Source organism: Thunnus albacares, chromosome 5, assembly GCF_914725855.1.
Source record: "Thunnus albacares chromosome 5, fThuAlb1.1, whole genome shotgun sequence".
Lineage (NCBI taxonomy): Eukaryota > Metazoa > Chordata > Actinopteri > Scombriformes > Scombridae > Thunnus > Thunnus albacares.
The window spans coordinates 15,235,526-15,254,734 of NC_058110.1; the positions used below are offsets into that span (position 1 = coordinate 15,235,526).

General features: G+C 40.3%; 1 protein-coding gene across 3 annotated transcripts in view; it reads right to left on the reverse strand.

The window, feature by feature from the left end:
* The window catches only part of casz1 (castor zinc finger 1), a 176,772-nt gene that overhangs the window by 64,697 nt on the left and 92,866 nt on the right, over nt 1–19,209 (reverse strand). The window contains exon 1 of one of the 3 annotated variants that reach the window (XM_044352869.1): nt 10,573–10,968. The exons of the other annotated variants lie outside the window; for them this stretch is intronic. Within the exon in view, the coding sequence (XP_044208804.1) occupies nt 10,573–10,621 (49 nt within the window). The 5' untranslated portion in view covers nt 10,622–10,968. Of the gene's footprint in view, nt 1–10,572; nt 10,969–19,209 lie in introns of those variants that run through there. 3 annotated transcript variants of the gene reach the window in all.

The following is a 19,209-nucleotide window of genomic DNA, read 5'->3' on the forward strand; positions in this document are numbered from 1 at the left end:
GACATGAATTGCTCATTGATTTTTAGGGGCCAGCTTAACTATCCATTCCAATTGATTTTTAGCTTTGCTGGGTGTGCGAGTTATGGCAGTTTTAATGTATCATCTGTATGTGTACTCATCACCCACTGCAAGAGGATTTACAATAGTCAGAGGAAAACGCATATACAACACTCTGTGTGCAAATGCACGAAAGGGACTTTATCCTTTTCTTTTCTTCTTCTATTATATATTCCCAGAAGTGCAAGTCATAAAATCTCTTATGTTTTATAATAGATGAAAAAAAGACCGTCCCTTTATATACCTTTGATATCATCTTCTACTGAACTTGGTTAATGATCTATTGGGAATAAACTGTATCATTTTTATCTTGATACATTCATGGAAAAGGAAACTAAAGGGTGTGAATGTACTGTAATCCCATTTAATGCTAACCAGTGTTTTTTAGAGCATGCATCTCAGCTTGCTGTATCACATTGCCGCGTTAACCAGAAAAGAGTAGAAATTTCAGAGAAGGTTCAGGCCAATGCACAGCAGATACACACATACCACGGCTTTGCCACAAACCATCATCACGCGGAAAAAAACAAACCAGATAAGATCAAGATTCTTTCAAGACTTTTTAGTTTTAGATTACAAACCAACAGTCATCTCTTTCAATTTAGAAAGATATTACCATAATAGTCCATTTTACCCTTCAATTAACAATTCATACAAACTATTAATAATCAATGGTTTGATGATGTAAGAGACAAAGTCAGAGCAATGTGATCCAAAAGGCGGGCTAAAGTCATCTGTCAGGTAGAAAGTCATTAAAATAGAGGCTCGTTTTCCTGCACCAAGCTTAGGTTTCACTGAGGCAGGGATACATTTCAATTCTTCAGCAAAAGGCTGAGCTCTCATATGATATCATCTCCTTTACAACATTACTCTCAATGGCTCGTCTTTTTTGTCTTTTGTGTTTTTCTCCAATTCAAATTGCCCTTTTTTTCCAAATGGTTTGGGTGAAGCGGTCCTCTCTGTGAGGTAACTGCCTTTTGTTCATGTGAAAAGGACTGCATAAAGCACACTTTACTCCATCCTTTAAAAAAACAAGTCTGCTTAATTAATGTTTTACAAGTGCTGCTGTATTCTTAGTAAAAAAAAAAAAAAGCCTCTATCAAAGCCGGCAGGTTCAGATTACGTACGCTAATTGAAATTCTGAATTTCTAAGCCAACTTCTTTTTTTCCCTGCTCCCTCTCTTTCTCCCTGCGCACACAATAAAGCCTAGCGTTTTGTAGTCCACAAATGACATCAAATCATCTAAGTAATATGGGCTTTTCTTTTTTTCCAGTATTCTCATGTTCTGCTAGTGGGTTCATGAGACAGCTTAATAAAGCAGTAAATGCTTGGGGAAGCCTGAGAGCCTACTGTGTGCGTGTGTGCGCATGTGAGTGTGTGTGAATATGTATGTGTGTGTGCCTATGTGCACACGCATGCTCTCGTGTTTTACCTCCACCAGGGACCTCAAAGCAGAAGGCAAAGCCTGGTTCTACACTCAAGCAGATTTTCTCAAAGAATAAAGCAAGAATAAAGCCAATGAACAAAAGGGAATGACTAACACCGAAACCACAGCCAAATCTAAGACACTTATCTCATGGGTTGTCATTGATAGAGCCCATATTAATGCAGTCTGAGCGAAATGAATAAAGCATAATTTACAGGTTATACATGCATTATGTGCTGGAGGAAGGCAGGCTGTGTGAACAGCTGCAGGTGTGAGAGCAACTGGGAGGCTGAGGCCGAGTTTGGACAACCATTACATCAAACAGCACAATAGAGGCCTAGATGCACCAGTGACAATGATCTGAGACATAGCTGGAGTTTGGATCAACTAGGATATGAAACAAAAATCTTTTTAGCTCGTCTCTTACTCTGCATATACATGCACGTTTGTTTTCATGTGAACGTTTCAACCTTTCCTATCGTCACTGTTTATCTGGCAAAGTAGCTGTGGTGAGCAATTATATAAATTACAGAGTTTAAAAAAATGTCATCCTTGATAACCTTTGTTCTGAGTTAATCATTGCAGGGAAAGAAAACTGTTTCTCTTCTCTTTTATATTTACCCAAACTCCCTCCTTTCAATTGGATATTATTTTATTGGCTTGTTTTGCAAGCATTATAACTTTGCATTCTTCCCCCAAGGTCAGTTTCTAGTGTGCCACGAGGACTATTTACACATGGGGCTTTTCAGGTCAGTTCCATTGTATTTACATCAAATAATTTTTGATAAGGGATGTAAAAGACCTATAAACCCAACATCATAAACGGGAGAGGTGTAGCTGAAATAAGGACAAAAGATCAACGGCTGAATTTTTCCTTATCTTAGACACGTTGATATTTTGAGTCAACTCTCTTCACTCCCTCCCGCTCAAACCCCCCCCCCCCCCCCCCCCCCCCCCCCCCCCAACCCCCGCCTCTCTCCCTCCCTCTCTCTCTCGCACTGAGCTGAGTAGAAGCGTGGACTTGTTAGATTTAGTCCAATGGCTTCCCAGTGCGGCCAGCAAGCAAGCTCTTGTTTCATAGAGAAGTACCTCCCCTGTTATCTCCCTGGCACTATAATCACTTAACAAAGACTTGGGCATTTGCACAAATTAAAACATCAATAATGCATAAGTGCTTTTCAGTTTTGAGCTATAGTGTCCCTGTATTGGGATGAAATACCCCCTCTACCAGTGGAAAAACTCTAGCTCGCCATCTTCTGTCCCACAAGCAGCTCAAAGAAGCCACGGCTCTGCTTAGAGTAACAGCCCCCCTTCTCTTAAAGTTGAGGCTAAAGCTGTGGTGAACATTTGGGATCTGCTTTGGTAGCGGGACAAAATGGCTGGGCCGAGCGGGATACAGAAGTTGTTTTAGAGCAAGAGGCGGTAAGTGGTGGTGGTGCATCAATGCAAACAGGCAACACCCTCGAGTGGCGCAGCGTGGCATCCTTCCATAAGCAACACCACCGCCGTGTCCCCGACATTTATGATTTGTGGTCAGAATGGCAACACAGGCCTGATTCTAATCCAAGTCTGCATGTTAGCCCTATCGTTACATGGCTAAATCTGCCCGACCTAGTCTCTTATTTTCCCCCGATGAAAACACCAGACGTTTCATATGGTTGTCAGAGAGCTTCGCTTTAAACAAGTCATATGAGAACATTACACTTGGACAAGGAGGGGAAGGGCGGGGGCATCATGGGAAAGGAACTTAGTGACACTTTGAAACCAGGATGCTGTTCAAGCTACTGTTTAATTTCAGGGAGAGAAAAAAAAAAACATATTTATCACTGGAGTCGTGAGTATGAACTGTTTTGCGCTGACTATGGATGAGTTAAGTATTATTATTGGACTTGTAAATCCATGACCAGTACCGTTCCAACACCAATAGAGGACGAGCCATCCTATACAGATGGCCTCAAGGACAATTAGCAGTAATGATTGGTTGCCACCTAAATGAGGGAAATTCTATTTGCTACTGCACTTGCTGATGATCACAGACCAAATGCCTCTGACAATAATATGGATGGCTGCTTTAAACTTAAATGTTACTTGTAAATGTTGGTTAAATATACAGTACACTGGAAAAGATAATTTCTTAAGTACGTGTCTCTCACTATTTAAGGAATACAAAATAAAGAAAGGTGGGACTTTAAATCATATACAAACACCACATTATCATGAAGAATAAAGAGATGAGACAAATAGCATAGTGATTTAAAATATTATCTCTTCAATCATATCCTTTCCCCCCAGATATCTTCATTTCCCCCTCCCTTCTCTGTCAGTTAGTCTGGCAAACAATCCCCTTGTTAGCAAACTGTTAAGACAGCCGCTTGGTACACAAATTGCGCTCGACCAAGCGAATTTGTTTTGCAAGGGTGACCTGTTTAATCATCTCATTTTCTTTGGCGGACATTTATTCATCTGGTTTCCACGGTTACAGAGAACATTAAGGGGCTACAGTAATAAGGCTGGAGAGTCAAACAGGTAATAAAAAAATTAACGCCATTTTCCAGCAGCCGAGGACAGTGGGTGAAATGAATCAAGGGAGAGGGGAGTGAAGCAGTGGGGGGAGCAGGGGTGTGGGGTGTGTGTGTGTGTGTGGGGAGGGGGGGGGGGGCTCCAATATTGTCCAAACAATAAGCCTTAGCGGTTATTTTACTCTGTAGATCAGGTGGTGCTGTTATGGACATGACACTTTGGGCACAGAGCAGGAGAGATAAAGCTTTTAAAGTGGCCGTGCTCCTTTTTTATTGTCATTTAGCGATTACATATCAGAACAATTAAAAGTTAGCCTGAGATATCTATTAACTTTGCTCTTTTTTATTTCTCCTGTGCTTCAAAAGGAAGATAATTTGCACTCCTGGCAATGCAACGTGTCAAGATCATGCAAGGGACAACATGACATTTAGAGGCCCCGGTGAGAAATGTTTCGTAGTCCTCCCAAGTTGAATCATGTTTTCTAATATTGTCTTTTGAACAACTGAGCAACAGCATGAGAAAAACAAAAATAACCATGTGAATATTGAGTTTATCTCTCAAACTATTAGAAACAGTGACCTACACCCCAACTGAATGAGTCCAACTTCTTGCCAAATATAGAAAATTCCGGCACAATAGGGGGAACAGGTGCTGAGGGCCCATAGAAAGTGACGAAGCTGAAGAGCTGGGTTGCTGCTGAATGCCAAATAAGGCAGTGAGACACGTTGCACCAAGGCACAAAACAACCTACTGTAATGCGAAAGTCTGTTGACTGTCACCAATTCCCGCACAAACTGTCTCCAACACTATATTTCCCTGTGTTGAGACAATATTCTGGGCTGTTTTCCACTTAAATAATAGACGAACAAGAGAAAACAAGCAACGAATTTTATGCATTACTCATTTCTCCACTCCTTCCAAAAGTATTTCTAATTGACAGCAAGGCTTTGGCACTCCTAAAATATGCACAAATGTTCTCAACCTAACCCTTAATCATTAAATAATCTGGTTTAACCTGTATTTGGGCATTTTATGACTCTGCCAACACCTGTCCCCCACCCTTATGAAAAAAAAACCAAATTGAATTCTTTCTTTGTTTGCTGTCGTGTTACTTGTATATATGTTGTTCCGGGGGTGGCTCCGGTGCGACTGAGGTCGGAGAGGGAAGCACAACTGATGAGAGACAACGTGTCTCAGGAGAGGGAGGGAAAAAGAGATGTCAGTCGACCCCGGCCTCACTCTCACACAGACACACACACACACATAACGTAGGATACGTGCTCTTAACATCAAACACACACCACTCGCGTGTCACAAGGAGCGCGCTCCCCTCCTCACCCCTGACTGACGCAGGAGCCCGGAGAAACAAACTCTCGTCATACATGCCGGGTGAAATCCCCACAAGGGGATACAGAATGGACAGCAGAGAGAGAAAAAAAGGCTTAGCTCTGGCTATGGGACTGCCAACTGTTCTGCTAACAGCCTCTTAACAGGTGTGGGCTCTAGAACCATGTAATCCTATCAAGTTACCAACTAAAAAAAAAAAGTGGGGGGGGGGAGGGAGAAATCCGGCAAACTCCTGGGTTCTTCCCCTCTATCTTTCTCCCTCTCTTTCTTTCTTTCTCTCTTTCTTTCTCTGTTGGCAGTGACAGAAATGAACAGCTGGGCTTCAGATTTATCATGTACAGACAGTAATTATTGCTGGTGCTGCCTGCTACTGACCCAAGTGAATAGAATGTCACATGAAAAAACACACGGCAGAAGGGGAAACCTGAAGTTGAAGGGTGCCGGGTTGGGAACTGTGTGGAAGATGTGTGTGAGTGTGTGGGTGTGTGAGAGACACAGAAAAGAGAGGAGGGCAGTGTTTAAACGTCACTACGTTCCTGTTTGCAGTCAATTACGGACGAGGACAGGGGTATTGGCTCTGTAACTCGGCAGAGCAAACATTTTCTCCCTCACAGTGAAGGTGACAGAAAAAAAGGTTCCATGTTTGTTTGCGTTGATTTTTTTTTTTTTTTCGCTTTCCACTTATCAGAAAAGAAAGCCAGAGACAGTACAGCAGGCTCTGAATTCCTGTCAAAGAAAAGGTGACAGAGAAGTGAAACTGCGACATGTGCTCAACACTGAAAAACAGCAGTAAAGTGAGATGACAGATTTTTTTTAACACCTACTATTCTCATCTCATCAGTTTTTACCATTCATGTATGATTAACCAGCAATAATTAATCAATAAAAAAACAAGGAAAAGTCACTGATCTTGGCCCACACAAAGTGTTTCCGTCATTATCTCAACCTAGTCTGACCCCACCTGCTCTATTTGTTCCAGAGATAAGAGGGTCAGGAGATAAACTATCAATTTATTACCCATGTCAATCACTGTCCTTGTCATTAAACAGTTAACCCCGCGTCCGCTGCTTCCTTTCAAACACATTCAGTTGTTTGAAAGTTGAGGTCTGTCACATTCCATACCCACTAACCTACGTACGGGCTGGTTCACACCTTAAAGACCCCCTGCCACATTTAAAAGGATTAGTCACCACATTTTGTGCCGGCTTAATCTCTCTTTCAGCTGGCCTAATAAGTGCGCTTCGATAAGCGAAGCATGCAAATTCATTCATGGCCAGTGGAGACCATGCTTTCAGACAAACGCGCCAAAGTCTTCCACTCTGCTAATTACCTCTTCATTTTCCCCTTTTCCCCTCTTATATGGCATATCAACGACTAGAGATTATTCCTCTCCCTTACTTTGCATGAAATTATAATTTCATATGTAAGATTAGGAAATCGAGTCAGTGAAGAAGTTACTGGAGGCTTCTTCATTGACTCTGCACACAAGAATACATGACACGGCATATTCAGCTGTGAGATTAAAAGCAGGATTTCTCTTTGTCTAGTTACGCTGCGACAAATGAGAGGGAAAAAAACAGAAAAAAAGGATTTTTTTTCCAGGAAAATAATACACGATAAAACTTTTTTTACTCGATATAATTTCTAATTCATTGCCATCCTTTTTAAGATAGTATAATTAAAAAGGATATCTTTGTGTCCATTTCCCTTAGTTTTAGTAGAGCAGATTAACAAACATGTATTATCTGTGATAATAAAAACTTGGCCTGTTATATTTTAGATAATTAAGGCAATGAAGACCCAAGGTGCAACCTGTTTATCATTCTGGAATATTTCTTCACCGAGTATTAATTAGGCCATTACTCCAAATTGGTGACGGGGAGCTTTGAGGTTTTAATTAGGTGCTGGCCACTGCATGAGTGCACAGGAGTGAGGAAAGGGGGTGGTGATGCCACTTGCCTTGCTCCTGGCCCATATCAAGTAGCCCTGAACACTTTGGCTACTGCGGCAAGATGCATGGCAGCCCACGTGCATCTGGAGTTTATTTGATCGTTTGATCTCTGATGTTTCCTCTTTCTGCCGGTCACAAAAAAAAAAAAAGCCAGTTGGTGTGATTTGGGTATTAAAAGACGGGGGTTAAGGTAATTATGGTGTTGGGTGGCTTGTGTCTGATGACTGGGCACATGCTCAATCAGGACTCAGCTGTCCCTCTCTTTCTGTCTACCCCCCCAATGCACACACACACATACACACACACACACACACACATACACACACACACACCACACACCACACACACACCTCCCTCCTCTTGTCTGCTGTCTGTGTTCCCCCTTGTCTCCCCCTGCCACTCTGCTAAAACCAGGCATAACACACACAGCCTCGCGTAACATCAATCAAATACTGAGAGCGGACCATAAAACTACACAAACATATACGCTGCCATTAACTACTGTATTTTGCACCTTTTTTTTTTAATAGTTCTTTTCCACCGTACGTGTAAAATAGTAATATTCAATTTAGAGATAGAGAAGGAATCAATTAAGACAAGAACATTTTTTAAAAAAGAATCCGTTGCTGGAGTTTTGTTTTTAAACACAAATTAAAATGTTGAAATGAAATGTCTCTATTTTTGACATTTTTTAAAAAAAACAAAACAAAAGTAAGCAAAAAAAAAAACATGGAAACATTTTTTTTTCCTTTTAACATTTTTAGATTCAAACTAAAAGAGTGAATTGTATCAGTGTATTCAAATGCATATGTAAGTGATAGCAAAAAACAAATATTTTGCTAACATCTGAACAAGGTATTTAAAATATCTGAGAATGTGAATGTTTTTCCTCGGTTGACAAGGCGATACTAATCACCTCGTTGCTGAGACGCACTCTTCCCTGACAAGGCTCCTTAGACTACAAGGATCCCCCAGGAGAAATCGGCATGAAAGAGGTTAAAGACAATGACTCGCATTTTTTTCCACCAAATGTCTCCCTGTTAAATTTATTTCAAAACTCTGTTAATCTGCTGTACACAACATTGCCATTAGCATAGCCCAGCCCCCTAATAAAAATTCCGGCTAGTTTAATTAAAAAATGTAAATTTACTGTCATCCAAGGAGCAGCAGAAATAGGAGTGCAACAGCATATTTTATTGCTTAAGACATCAAATTGATTCAGGTTATTGCTAAATTGTGATAAAAGGTTATTGAGGGGCCTTCAGATCTGGGCTTGTTTTTCTCCCTCATTTCATCCTGGTTTTGTGGAATTCCGTAAAAGATGGAGAGGGCCACAAAGGGTTAATGAGACAACTCAGTGAAGGAGAAGGCAATCAACATTATGACTCATAAGAGGGTAGAAAAACATTTTCCAAGCTGACGAAAAGTTTGAAATTAGGGTGTGTCACGATTACAGTTGTACTTGTTTGTTGTTATTTTAAACTATAGCACAGTACACCTTAAATAACCAAACATAATAAGCGAGCCCTGGTGTCTGTGTCACGCATGTGTTTGTAAACCCTGTGGTCACGTTGCTCTACTATATAATCTCTCAGAGTTTTATTTAATACGAAAAATCATCGTTAGGTTGGGTTTCATTTTTCATTAATGCTGCCTTAACAGTGAAAGAGCAGAGAAGCCAATATAGTGTCAAGAGTGCTGAACAGAAAGATTAGACAGCAAGAAAAAACTAATGATAATGATAGTTAAAGGGATTCAAATAAGATACATAGAGAGTATGTAACTGGCAAATAAATGTGTTAAAAATAACAGACTGGAGCAAAACTGGCTGGAATGAAGTTTGAGTTACAGAATTTTTTTTCTAAAAATATGAAAAGACAAAAAAAGAAACCTTCTGTATCTAAATATTTTTCAAAGCATCCTTTCTGTAATTTAAAACACTGTGATACCATCTTTTTAAAAATAACAGACTACTAAAAAAATATCTCCACAGCCTTTACTAAATATTTATATGCTGGATGAGTTTAAAATAAAGTGGTTCGAAATGAGGGCAGATAAAATAGATCAAAGTCAAAAGGAACCTATCATGTTTCAAAAAAAGTAATAGTTTAGTTATTGAGTAGATATATTTATGTATGGTGCAAATAATGAAATACACAGGGACTATTAATACACACACACACTCACACACACACACACACACATACGTATGAAGAGAAGAAACCACTCAGTGCACGCAAAGTGAAAACACACCCGTATATACAGTACACACACAAAACTGAAAGAAGTAGATGTGTACGTGAAATGTGGCTTATTTTAAAACACACGCTAAACCCTTCCTAGAAGTAACATTGTGAGGACAGTGACGCTCATAAGTGTAAAGTGTAATCCCGTTACAAGTTTATCCCCCCAAAAGTACGCAAAGAATGAGTTGTTACTTGACAGTTATACGTCTAACACACTTTAAAAGAATCTGCCCTTCAAGTGCATTTGCACAAAAATGCCGATCACTGAGATCTTACCAAGTATTTTAAATTAAATTTAATGTTTTTGTCCTAATTTTACCTAACATGTAATGCACTCGATTCATCAGCATGTTTATGTATTAATGTAACATACACCTGTGAACTGTATATGCACTAATTGGAAGTACCTGGAAAGGTGTTAGCACTGCTCTTCCCTTTACATGTGTGACAACATAAGCAACACACAACAGTTTGTTTGCTTTGTCCCCTTGGCAACAAACCCTTAGGCCATTCAGTGCACCCTAATGGCATTGCCAGTGCCTCTGTGGGTAAAACCAATACCTGTATTTCTACAGTACCGAATGCTGGCTTATTCAAAAACATGTAATTAAACGGAGGGACAGAACAAGCAAGAAAACACGGATGAAGAGAAGAAGAAAAAAAAAAAGAAGCCTGACAAGGAGTTGTGCTTCTCTCATGTCCTAGAACAGAAATACACTCTGACAAGAGAAAATGAAACTGGTTTTGTGAACTTTCTTCACATGTATACTGCATGTAACACAGTGTCACGAGTAGTGTGCGGGAGAAATGGGTAATCATATTTGATATTGCAGTCACCTTTGGGCACTGTCAAAGAGCTATAAATAAGGGTGTCGCAACACTTGAGTATACGTACGCACTGGCACATAGTTTAATCATGAACAACTTCCCCTCTCTGTATATTTAGTCAGAGATAAAGGCACACCTTGAATTGTCAGCTAATAAAACATATCTGGCAAAGATAGAAAAGAAGAAGAGTACTCACCATATTCAGGGAAGTCGAAGTTAAATCCTCTCAGACATGTAACTTTCATAATATTACTCAACTCTGTTAGAAAGTCATTCGAATGTTGGTTGGTGGAGGGGGAAATAAAGCGGAAAAGTAACTAGATAAAAAAAGGCTTCCTTCAATCATGCACTAAACTCCTTGACATGTAATCTGTCAATAGTTTGTTGCTGAGATAATGCCGGCTGCCACGAGCGGATTTGATTGGCAGCTTAGGGTCTGGCCCCTCCTTCCTCTGCTTTGACGGGGGGTAGGTGAAAGAATATGGAGCCTCCCCCTACCCTTCCCTGCTCTCTCTCTCTCTCTCTCTCTATGTCGCTCTCTCTCTGCCTCTCGTGCGCTGCCTCTCTCTCGCTCTCTGCTTTGCTTCCATACACACACACACACACACGCACAGACCAAGCTGTTGGTGATGTTGTCTGAATAGGCTGATAGGAAATTATGGCAGAGGAACCGGAGCAGTTTTTTTCTCCCTCCCTCAGTGGGCTGGCCTTTTCCATCTTTGTGGTCTTCTAGCCTTTCAACTCTCTTGGGGTGGAGCCTCCACTGCCTCCATTCAAATGAGGGGAGCACAACACTTTAAAAAAGCTTTTGGGGAGGAAAATATTACACGTATATTATAATATATTATACTTTTACTGCGCATGTGTGTTTGATGTTTTAATTTGAATGAAATACAATGTTACTACTGTGATAGTTGCTTTTTAAATACCAATATTTTATTATTGTTTTGTCTAACATACAACTACAGTAAGTGAAAGGATACTTTCACAATCTTGCATGCAAAGTCATCATTGAATGTCACACGTTTAAATGTCAGTTATATCAAGTAAATTTCATTAGTATTACGTCCTTCTCATTTCTTTTGCCAGAAGCATCAAGTGTGACAAAATATGAAAGCTGGTCTAACACTTTAGCTTAAAGCAAATAACTCTTTCTCTTTCTCTCACAAAGAAAGAGATCCTCTCTGTTTCAGTACCTCGTATACTTTCTACCTCTCTCCCTCAGAGCTCACTCTTTCTCCTTTCCTCCCTCTGATAAGCTATCAGTTTTCATTGTAATTTCAGGTGAAATGATAAACGGCAGCCGTTACCAGGTGACAATGAATACTTTATAAGACAAACCTCTTATTTGCCTGGCAGTTTCTTCCGCAGTGGCATGCAAAGTGCCTCTGGACCATTTGTGCATAATGCCCATATACTGTAAACATGGCTTTATGTCAAGAATGTGGAATTTACAAAGTGACATGAAATAACAAAAGGTCTAAACTTTGAAAGGTCACTGGGTATTCCTGTTTTCCGCAGCAGTTTTATTTTGAATATAGGTGGTGTATTTACTGGTTATAGAAAAGAGGAAATGAATAAGTTTATGGCTGTGAACTATAATGCAATGATCCACAGTCCTGGCTTCAGTTCCTGAGTGCTGTCAGCAAAGTCCAAAGTATGTACATAAAACAGGTTTTGGTTGATTTTGAAATTATGATGACTCATCCTGGTTAATAATGGGAAAAAAACCTTTGTCTCCTCCTTCCCAACCCACATAAAGAAAAATGTCTTTAAAAGAGTTTCTATCGAAAGGTCCCACCCTTGACGTAACATTGTACTGTAAATATTGCTCCAGTTTTTGTGATAAAAATCTAATTGTTTTTTGTTGTATGTGACTCGACTACGCAACCAGACTTTTTTTTTGTTGTTGTTGCAAAGGCATTGGATGAAATCTTTTGTCAAATGTCAGTTCTGTTCTTCATCAATCACATGTTATACAAACAGGATTAGTGAGACCTGGTGAGCTCCAACTCCCTAGTGGATCATCGCTGAACAAACTTTGTGCTAAACTCCCAGAACACAGGTTGTTTTTTGTAATCTCTGTTATTTAATATCGTGCACAAGGCATGAAATTTAAATAGAGGTATACTAACCACAGTCTAGTCAAGTTTCCAATTTTAACAGAACCTCCAAGAAATCTACAAAAGAAAATGTTAAATAAAGTGAGTTATATTAGCACTTGGGCTCATCGAGATAAACAGTCGATGCTGCTAACTCTCCAGTCTGGTGCCATTAAATGAGATGTTGCAATGAGATCATGTAATTAAAAAGAGTACTAGTTAAACCTAAAACAATGGAAAACATGCATTTGTGTCTGTGCCATGTATCAGTTAGAGGATTGTCAGTCTCCTCTTTGGTCTAAACAGATTTGATGCCATTATTTTTGTCTCTTCAGTGGCGCATGTCACAAGTCACATGCTTCATGTACGTCACGACTTATTCACTAAGTCTGTTTCCATTGCACCTTGTCCCATTTTATGTTTTTTGATATACCAATTTTTCCAATTCAGTCAAGCATTAAAAGCTTTTTTGCAATATATATTTGTTTTAATTTCCAGCATTTCCACTCAGGTTTTTTATGCACAAATTGAAAATGCACGTAAAAACAGGTGGTAAGAGAAAGCGTATGTGAATTATTTGAATTTCTAATTGAAAAAAAAAGCTCTAAAACTGACATTTCTAGCAGCTTTAAATGAAAGTTTTAAATGTTGTTGAAAATAAGTTTTTCTGGTTGTGACACTGTGCTGCTTTGTTCCACACAGGTAGCACCTACTACCTATTAGATACAGCATATCAATAAAAAAGGACAACAAAAACTTCTACAGTACCTCTAAACTTGATATTAGGGGACGTTTTGGTTTGCAGGGTGAATTCTATTCATGTAACATTGTCCACAGGAGGGAGGGTTTGTCGTCCATGCATTACAGCCCTCTGGCCCTCGAGCTGCCATCTTTGGGGGCGAAACCATTACTTTTCAAAAGGAGCTGTGGGGCTTTTCGTTTGATGTGGTCTGAGGGTATTGTATGGTTCATGCGGGAGAATGTTGAGGGCAAGGTGGAGTATGTATGCGTGTGAGTGTGTGTGCGCGCTGTCGTGCGTGTGACATGGCAGGGGTACATCAGTCAAAGGGCCGCCGGGCCAGACGTTTGGCTGCCCCTGACAGTGCACTCCAGGAGGGGCTGGTCTGGTGCAGGGCCTACTCCCGAGTCCTCCATTCCCCAGGACAAAAGCCAGGGCCCAGTTGAAAGATGTGAATTCAGTGGCTTTTGTGCCCAAAGCCCAGAGACATGCCGAGTGAGAAATCTGACCTTTGCTGAGAGTCAGATTGTGTTTTTGAACCCCTCTTGCTGTCTCTGGCAGTTCGGGGCAAAGAGTGACTGAGCGAATGGGAGGAGATGGAGTGGGTGCGAGTTGGCGTGGGGCGGAGAGTAGAGTTAGTCTGTCCTGACTGGTGGAGTGTACAGGTGGGGGGTTGCACAGGAGGAGCGGCACGAAGCACTTCTACTGCATCTAACTTTAAACACAACAAATTAAAATAGTTTGTGTTTTTCAGCAGACAATAGATCAAGTTTATTCTTGGTATTCACTGTCATGTTGTTGTCAAATTGGCAGGAAATTGAACGTGTAAAAGCTTAATTCTGAAGCAGGGGCTTTTAAAGTGGGGATTCAACAAGAGTTCACCCTTGTCGTATTCGAGGTTGTCTGTGATGTGGGATATTATTCCCTCTCACGTCTGTTTATATTGCATTATATATTTATTTTTTTATTTTTCTAAGATGTTTTTTTTTTTTTTTTTTTTGTATTTTTGCCTTTATTGGATAGTGGGCAGTGAAGAGGCAGACAGGAAACAAAGGGAAGGAGAGATGGGTATGACATGCAACAAAGGTCCCCGGCAGGAATCGAACCAGGGACTCTGCATATATTTATTTTTAAGCAGAGAGGGAGCTGAATATTAAACTTACACACAAATACAGCAGTACAATGATGATGGCAATACACCACTTCTTTGATGACAATCATCTGCATTACTCATAACGATGATTCCTCAGAATCTCATTTGATTTTCATAATTGCTGTGTAGCTGTATATACATCTACATACATACACTATGAAAACCATGTGGCAAAATCTCATTATAGGGACATACTTGAAAGCAATTAACGTGGAGTTTATATGAGACAAAAGGTATATCTGTATGTCAACATGCTGCAATGTCTTTCTTTTATTCGTGCACTGTTTATGATATTACATGAATTATGATATAGCATGTTACTTGGCGGCAGTGTGCTGAGAGCAGAGATTTTGTAGATAGAATAGGCCTATGTTTTTGAGTCATACATTTTTCTTGACACTGCTTTCATCCCCCGGCCGTAATCATCATATCTCCCCCATTGCTCTCCCGGATGCAGACATCCATAATGCAATCTTCCTAATTTTGATCCCTCGCAATCTGGTTTTTAAAAGGGAGGGGAAAAAAGGGACATATTTCTGAAGGCTCGCTCCGTAATCATTTTAGACAGATAGCCTTTCCCATCGCAGATGAGCAAATATTTGTAAACCAGCTATCTAATGGAAAATTATAGTGAAATTAGAGTGAAATTCATGACAGTGAAATCCGATTATCTGTAATTCTATTATGCCATCTTAGCCCACACAGCATATTTTTGTAGAGTTTTTTCCATAAATACCTATGCCTGGGGTCTTGCTAATCAAATAAAATTGAAATTCATCTTCCCATTAAATTCAATTAGCTGCAATTTCTAAAGCCTAACAAAGATTTTAATTACTAAATTATAAAATTCTCCCTAGCCAAATTGGGGAGAGAAAAAGTGCATCCTCTGCATCTGAAAAACAAACCCATGAAAGGAAATTGTTGATCAAAAAAGATATCCAGGGGAAAATAACATTAGGGAGAGCACTGGGGCCCTTATTCAGCGTGTCTGGGTGGGGAGTGACATGTGCCAAGCGCTAGGCTCCTGGGCCGGAGGAAATGAACTTAGCTGAGGTTCTCTCTGTCTCTAAATGTCTGCCCTCAGAGTTATTATGCTGTAATTGACTAATTGACACCTTAATTTCATTTATGGGGCTCCTGTGTTCATAAAGCAACCTCTGGGTGGGGCAGTGGTCTTGAGCGGAAGCAAGGAAGTCAAAATCCAGGACACCAGGTAGGGCCTTAGGCCTCCAGTACTGTCCTTGGCAGATGATGATTATGCATTTGATAATGAAATGGTCAGGAAGAACATACTGACTTAGCAGAGGCTTAAGCAGCATCTTACTCGTATGTTTAAATCCCTCTGATGCATGCTCATGGGTAATAATCATGCATGCCCAGTCTTACAATCTGTCACTGCTAACACAAATGACCTCCTTTGGGGTCAAAGGAGTTTATCTTTGTGAGGTAATGTTTTTAAACTGTTATATGGGGATTCAAGCGACGTTTTTGGCTTCTTTGCCTCCACAGGTGATTGTGAATGAATACTGAATTGTTGTATCTCAGCTCTGTTTCTTCTGCATGGATGCAACTGAGGCCAGGAATTATTGCTGGTATCGTTAAGTGGAGAGCACACTGCTAATAAGACAGCTCTGGGGTCTCAGGTCAGCCACCAGGTCCATTTCCCAGCCACCCCCTGCTCCTCACCAGTGGGCCACTAAAATAACAGCTCAGCACCCTCTGCAGACTACAAAGCTGCATCTGAAAAGGCACCTGCTGCTGTTATTCACTTTAGCCCCTTTGGCAGCTCACTCTGTCTGTTTAAAGGACACGTAAAACAGAAAGACTGACTGGGAAATGATAAATTATTTAAGTATGATGTCTAATTGTTTCAAGGCAGACATCTCGTTTCTGGAAGGTAAAGGCTTGAGGGTGGGAGTGGGTGTACAAGTGGGGGGAGGAGTCTTTGTGAAAAGGTCTGTCTACTGTGTAATGCAGGCAGTCTCGTACTTGAAGTGGCTGAGTAAATATGACCAAACTGAAACTTTAATCTGCTTTTTCCACACCCAAGCTGGCTGGGTATTAAAGATAATCTTTTTTGTGTGTCATATGGTGGGAGATATAGATGGAGCTAATTTTTTAGAGACAAATCTGATATTTGTCAACTGGTTGAAAAAAACCTGGGGATTTTCTCCTAATCCTCCCTTGGATGTGAAGGCGCGTTAACAGCAAAATGCAGATGGTGTTCTGTGCACGGAGAGTACCCAGCACTCAGTGCAGTGCATACGGAAAGGCGCACACTAGCCTCGCTAGGGCTCAACACAACCTGCAGATAGCGAACTCCCCCCACATTCAATTAACAAGCCACTTATGAAAGCAGAGGCATATTAGTTTATTCCAAAGCGCAAACTTTGCAAAATACATTTCTTGGTTGTTTCTCTTTACTTTTTGTTTCCTTGCTGACATAACATCCTTACTTCTAGGCTGTGTTCATCAAATATTCAGTTGCAACTCAATTCCAATAAGGAAAAGAAAACAAATTATAAATAAAATGGAGGCATAAATCTTTCAGGATCCTAATTCTAACTTTCCCTTGGAGTGTTTCTGTCTTTATTTTATCACATTAAGCAGTTTTGCTTTCCGTTCCCACTGCTAGGCGTGGCTGAATTTACACTGGTGGAAAGAGCCCTTTATTCTTCTGCTCTCTTGTTTTGGAACACTGTGCATTTTGTGGTGTCACTTCTTTTATGAACAATTATCACTTGTGTAACTTCTGGTTTTGTTTTTATGAAAGATAGAACAATAAAATCTGTGATGTTCTTTTTTGGGTGGCAGTGGGACTGTTGTAAACCTGCACTTAACCCAGTGAAGTACACTTATACAGAATGACCAATCACCACAGTGTGGCAAAGCTGTCTTGGCTGCCTTATCTTATCCAATATTTTGGGAGGATATTTGCTCTAGTCATTATAGCACCATAATGCAACATGGCAGAGCACTTTAGAAGCATTCCTCAACTGCTTTGTGGCTCTGTATTACATTTGACATTGTATTGATAGTCATTCTGTAGCCTTTCACAGACATCAGGTCAAACATATTTAGTACCACGTCCTAGCTTCAAAAAGAATAAACAACTCAGAAAACGTACCTAAGAGGAACATATGGTGTATGCATTAAAATACACTGAAACTCATTATCTTGTAGATTGGTTTAAAGGTGTGTACTTCTAAACCTATTATTGAATATATTGCTACGAGTACTAAGGTTGACAGTTGGGACAGAGCAGATTAATGTCAAGACTAGGACAGGGAAGACGCTGACAGCATAAAACCTACAATAGGTACAGAGGGACAAACCATAAGGCCTGGAAACTCCAGACTCAACTCAACTTATAGTATCTCTTATAGTCACTTTCATGTTAACAGCAATAATTGTTTCTGCCAATGCTACAGGTCCCATGACAAGGGAATATTTATCCAAGAAATTAAAGGAGAAAACCAAAATTATATGTATGTCTTTTACATAACAGAGCACTAATTTTACCGGATTGTCTTTTTTTATTTATCCTGTGAGACCATGTTAACTTTGCACAACACAACTTATGACTATAAAAATAGAAAACCAAAAGCCAAAATTTTATCAACTTGCAATGTGTTCTTTTAGCACTCTCTACATTTAAGTAGAGGTAAGAAAGATTCAAAATTGAAACGCAACAGGCAAGGAGGTGTATTAGTCTGCAGCATGTGTATTGTTCTACACAAGGTAGAGCTGACTTCTATTGATTAGAGCTGCTATAGAAAAAAGTTGACATTATATGCACTATGAAATTCAGCATTTTTTTAACCTTCAGCAATGCTTGTCATTCGCTTGTAAAATAAATATATAAATATACACCAGGAGGAAGAGAAGGGGGGAGAAAAAAAAAATCGCTAAAGCTCTTTTGCTGTAATTGGCTGAATAGCAAGGGCAGCAGAAAATTTACAGGCAGACAACAGTGTGAAGGGGACTCGGTCACAGTGCAAATCTAAGCCCTCAGCACCGGCAAGGGAGTAAGCAAGCCAGAGCAGGCAGGCAAGTGTCGTAGGTGCCTGTCTGGCATATCTTAACTAGCATGAGGCACTTGTCTCTCCCTAGCTTTGGCGGTAAGCTGCAGATCACAGTCCATTTTCTGGACAAGTTACAGTAAGTAAATAACCCAAGCAAGCATGCAGAAGACAGTGACAGGGAAAGAGAAATCCCCCAAAGTCACAGTGGTGACACTCTACTAAATCCAATCAAACTGAGGAGGGAGAGGGAGAGAGACAGACCGAGAGAGAGAGAGAGAGAGAAGGAGGGAGGAAGATATCCTCTTTGCTGCCTGTGTGTGTCCAACAGCATTGATGCAATAACACCTCATTCAGTGTTTAGCCCTTCTCAAAGGACAGGCAGGGATAACACTTTAAACCCTGTGGCTTTATCTCCTGCAGATTTTCCATAAAATGCCAAGCCAGGGAGCCGGGGCCATGTGACTACCATGTAGGTCAGGGCAGATGGGGGGTAGAGAGTGAGGGAGGTGAAGGGAGAGAGACAGAGTGGGGGAGGACGGGAGTTTTCTAATGGAACTGTTGAAAATAGCAAGCAGTAACCAGATTAGATCAATTAAGATTCTGTCTGTATCTGTTGCTGAATAGAGCGAGACTGAGAATTTAAACGTGAAGACAGAGAAACAGTGGCAATACAAAACAGAAGAAAAAAATATTGTGTCCACAACACAAACTTTTTCCACGATGTGAAGTTTTTGTGACTGAGCCAAATTAAGATATGCCAATTCTATTTGCGATGAAGTATCTGGACATGATTGCCAGATTTTACACATATTGT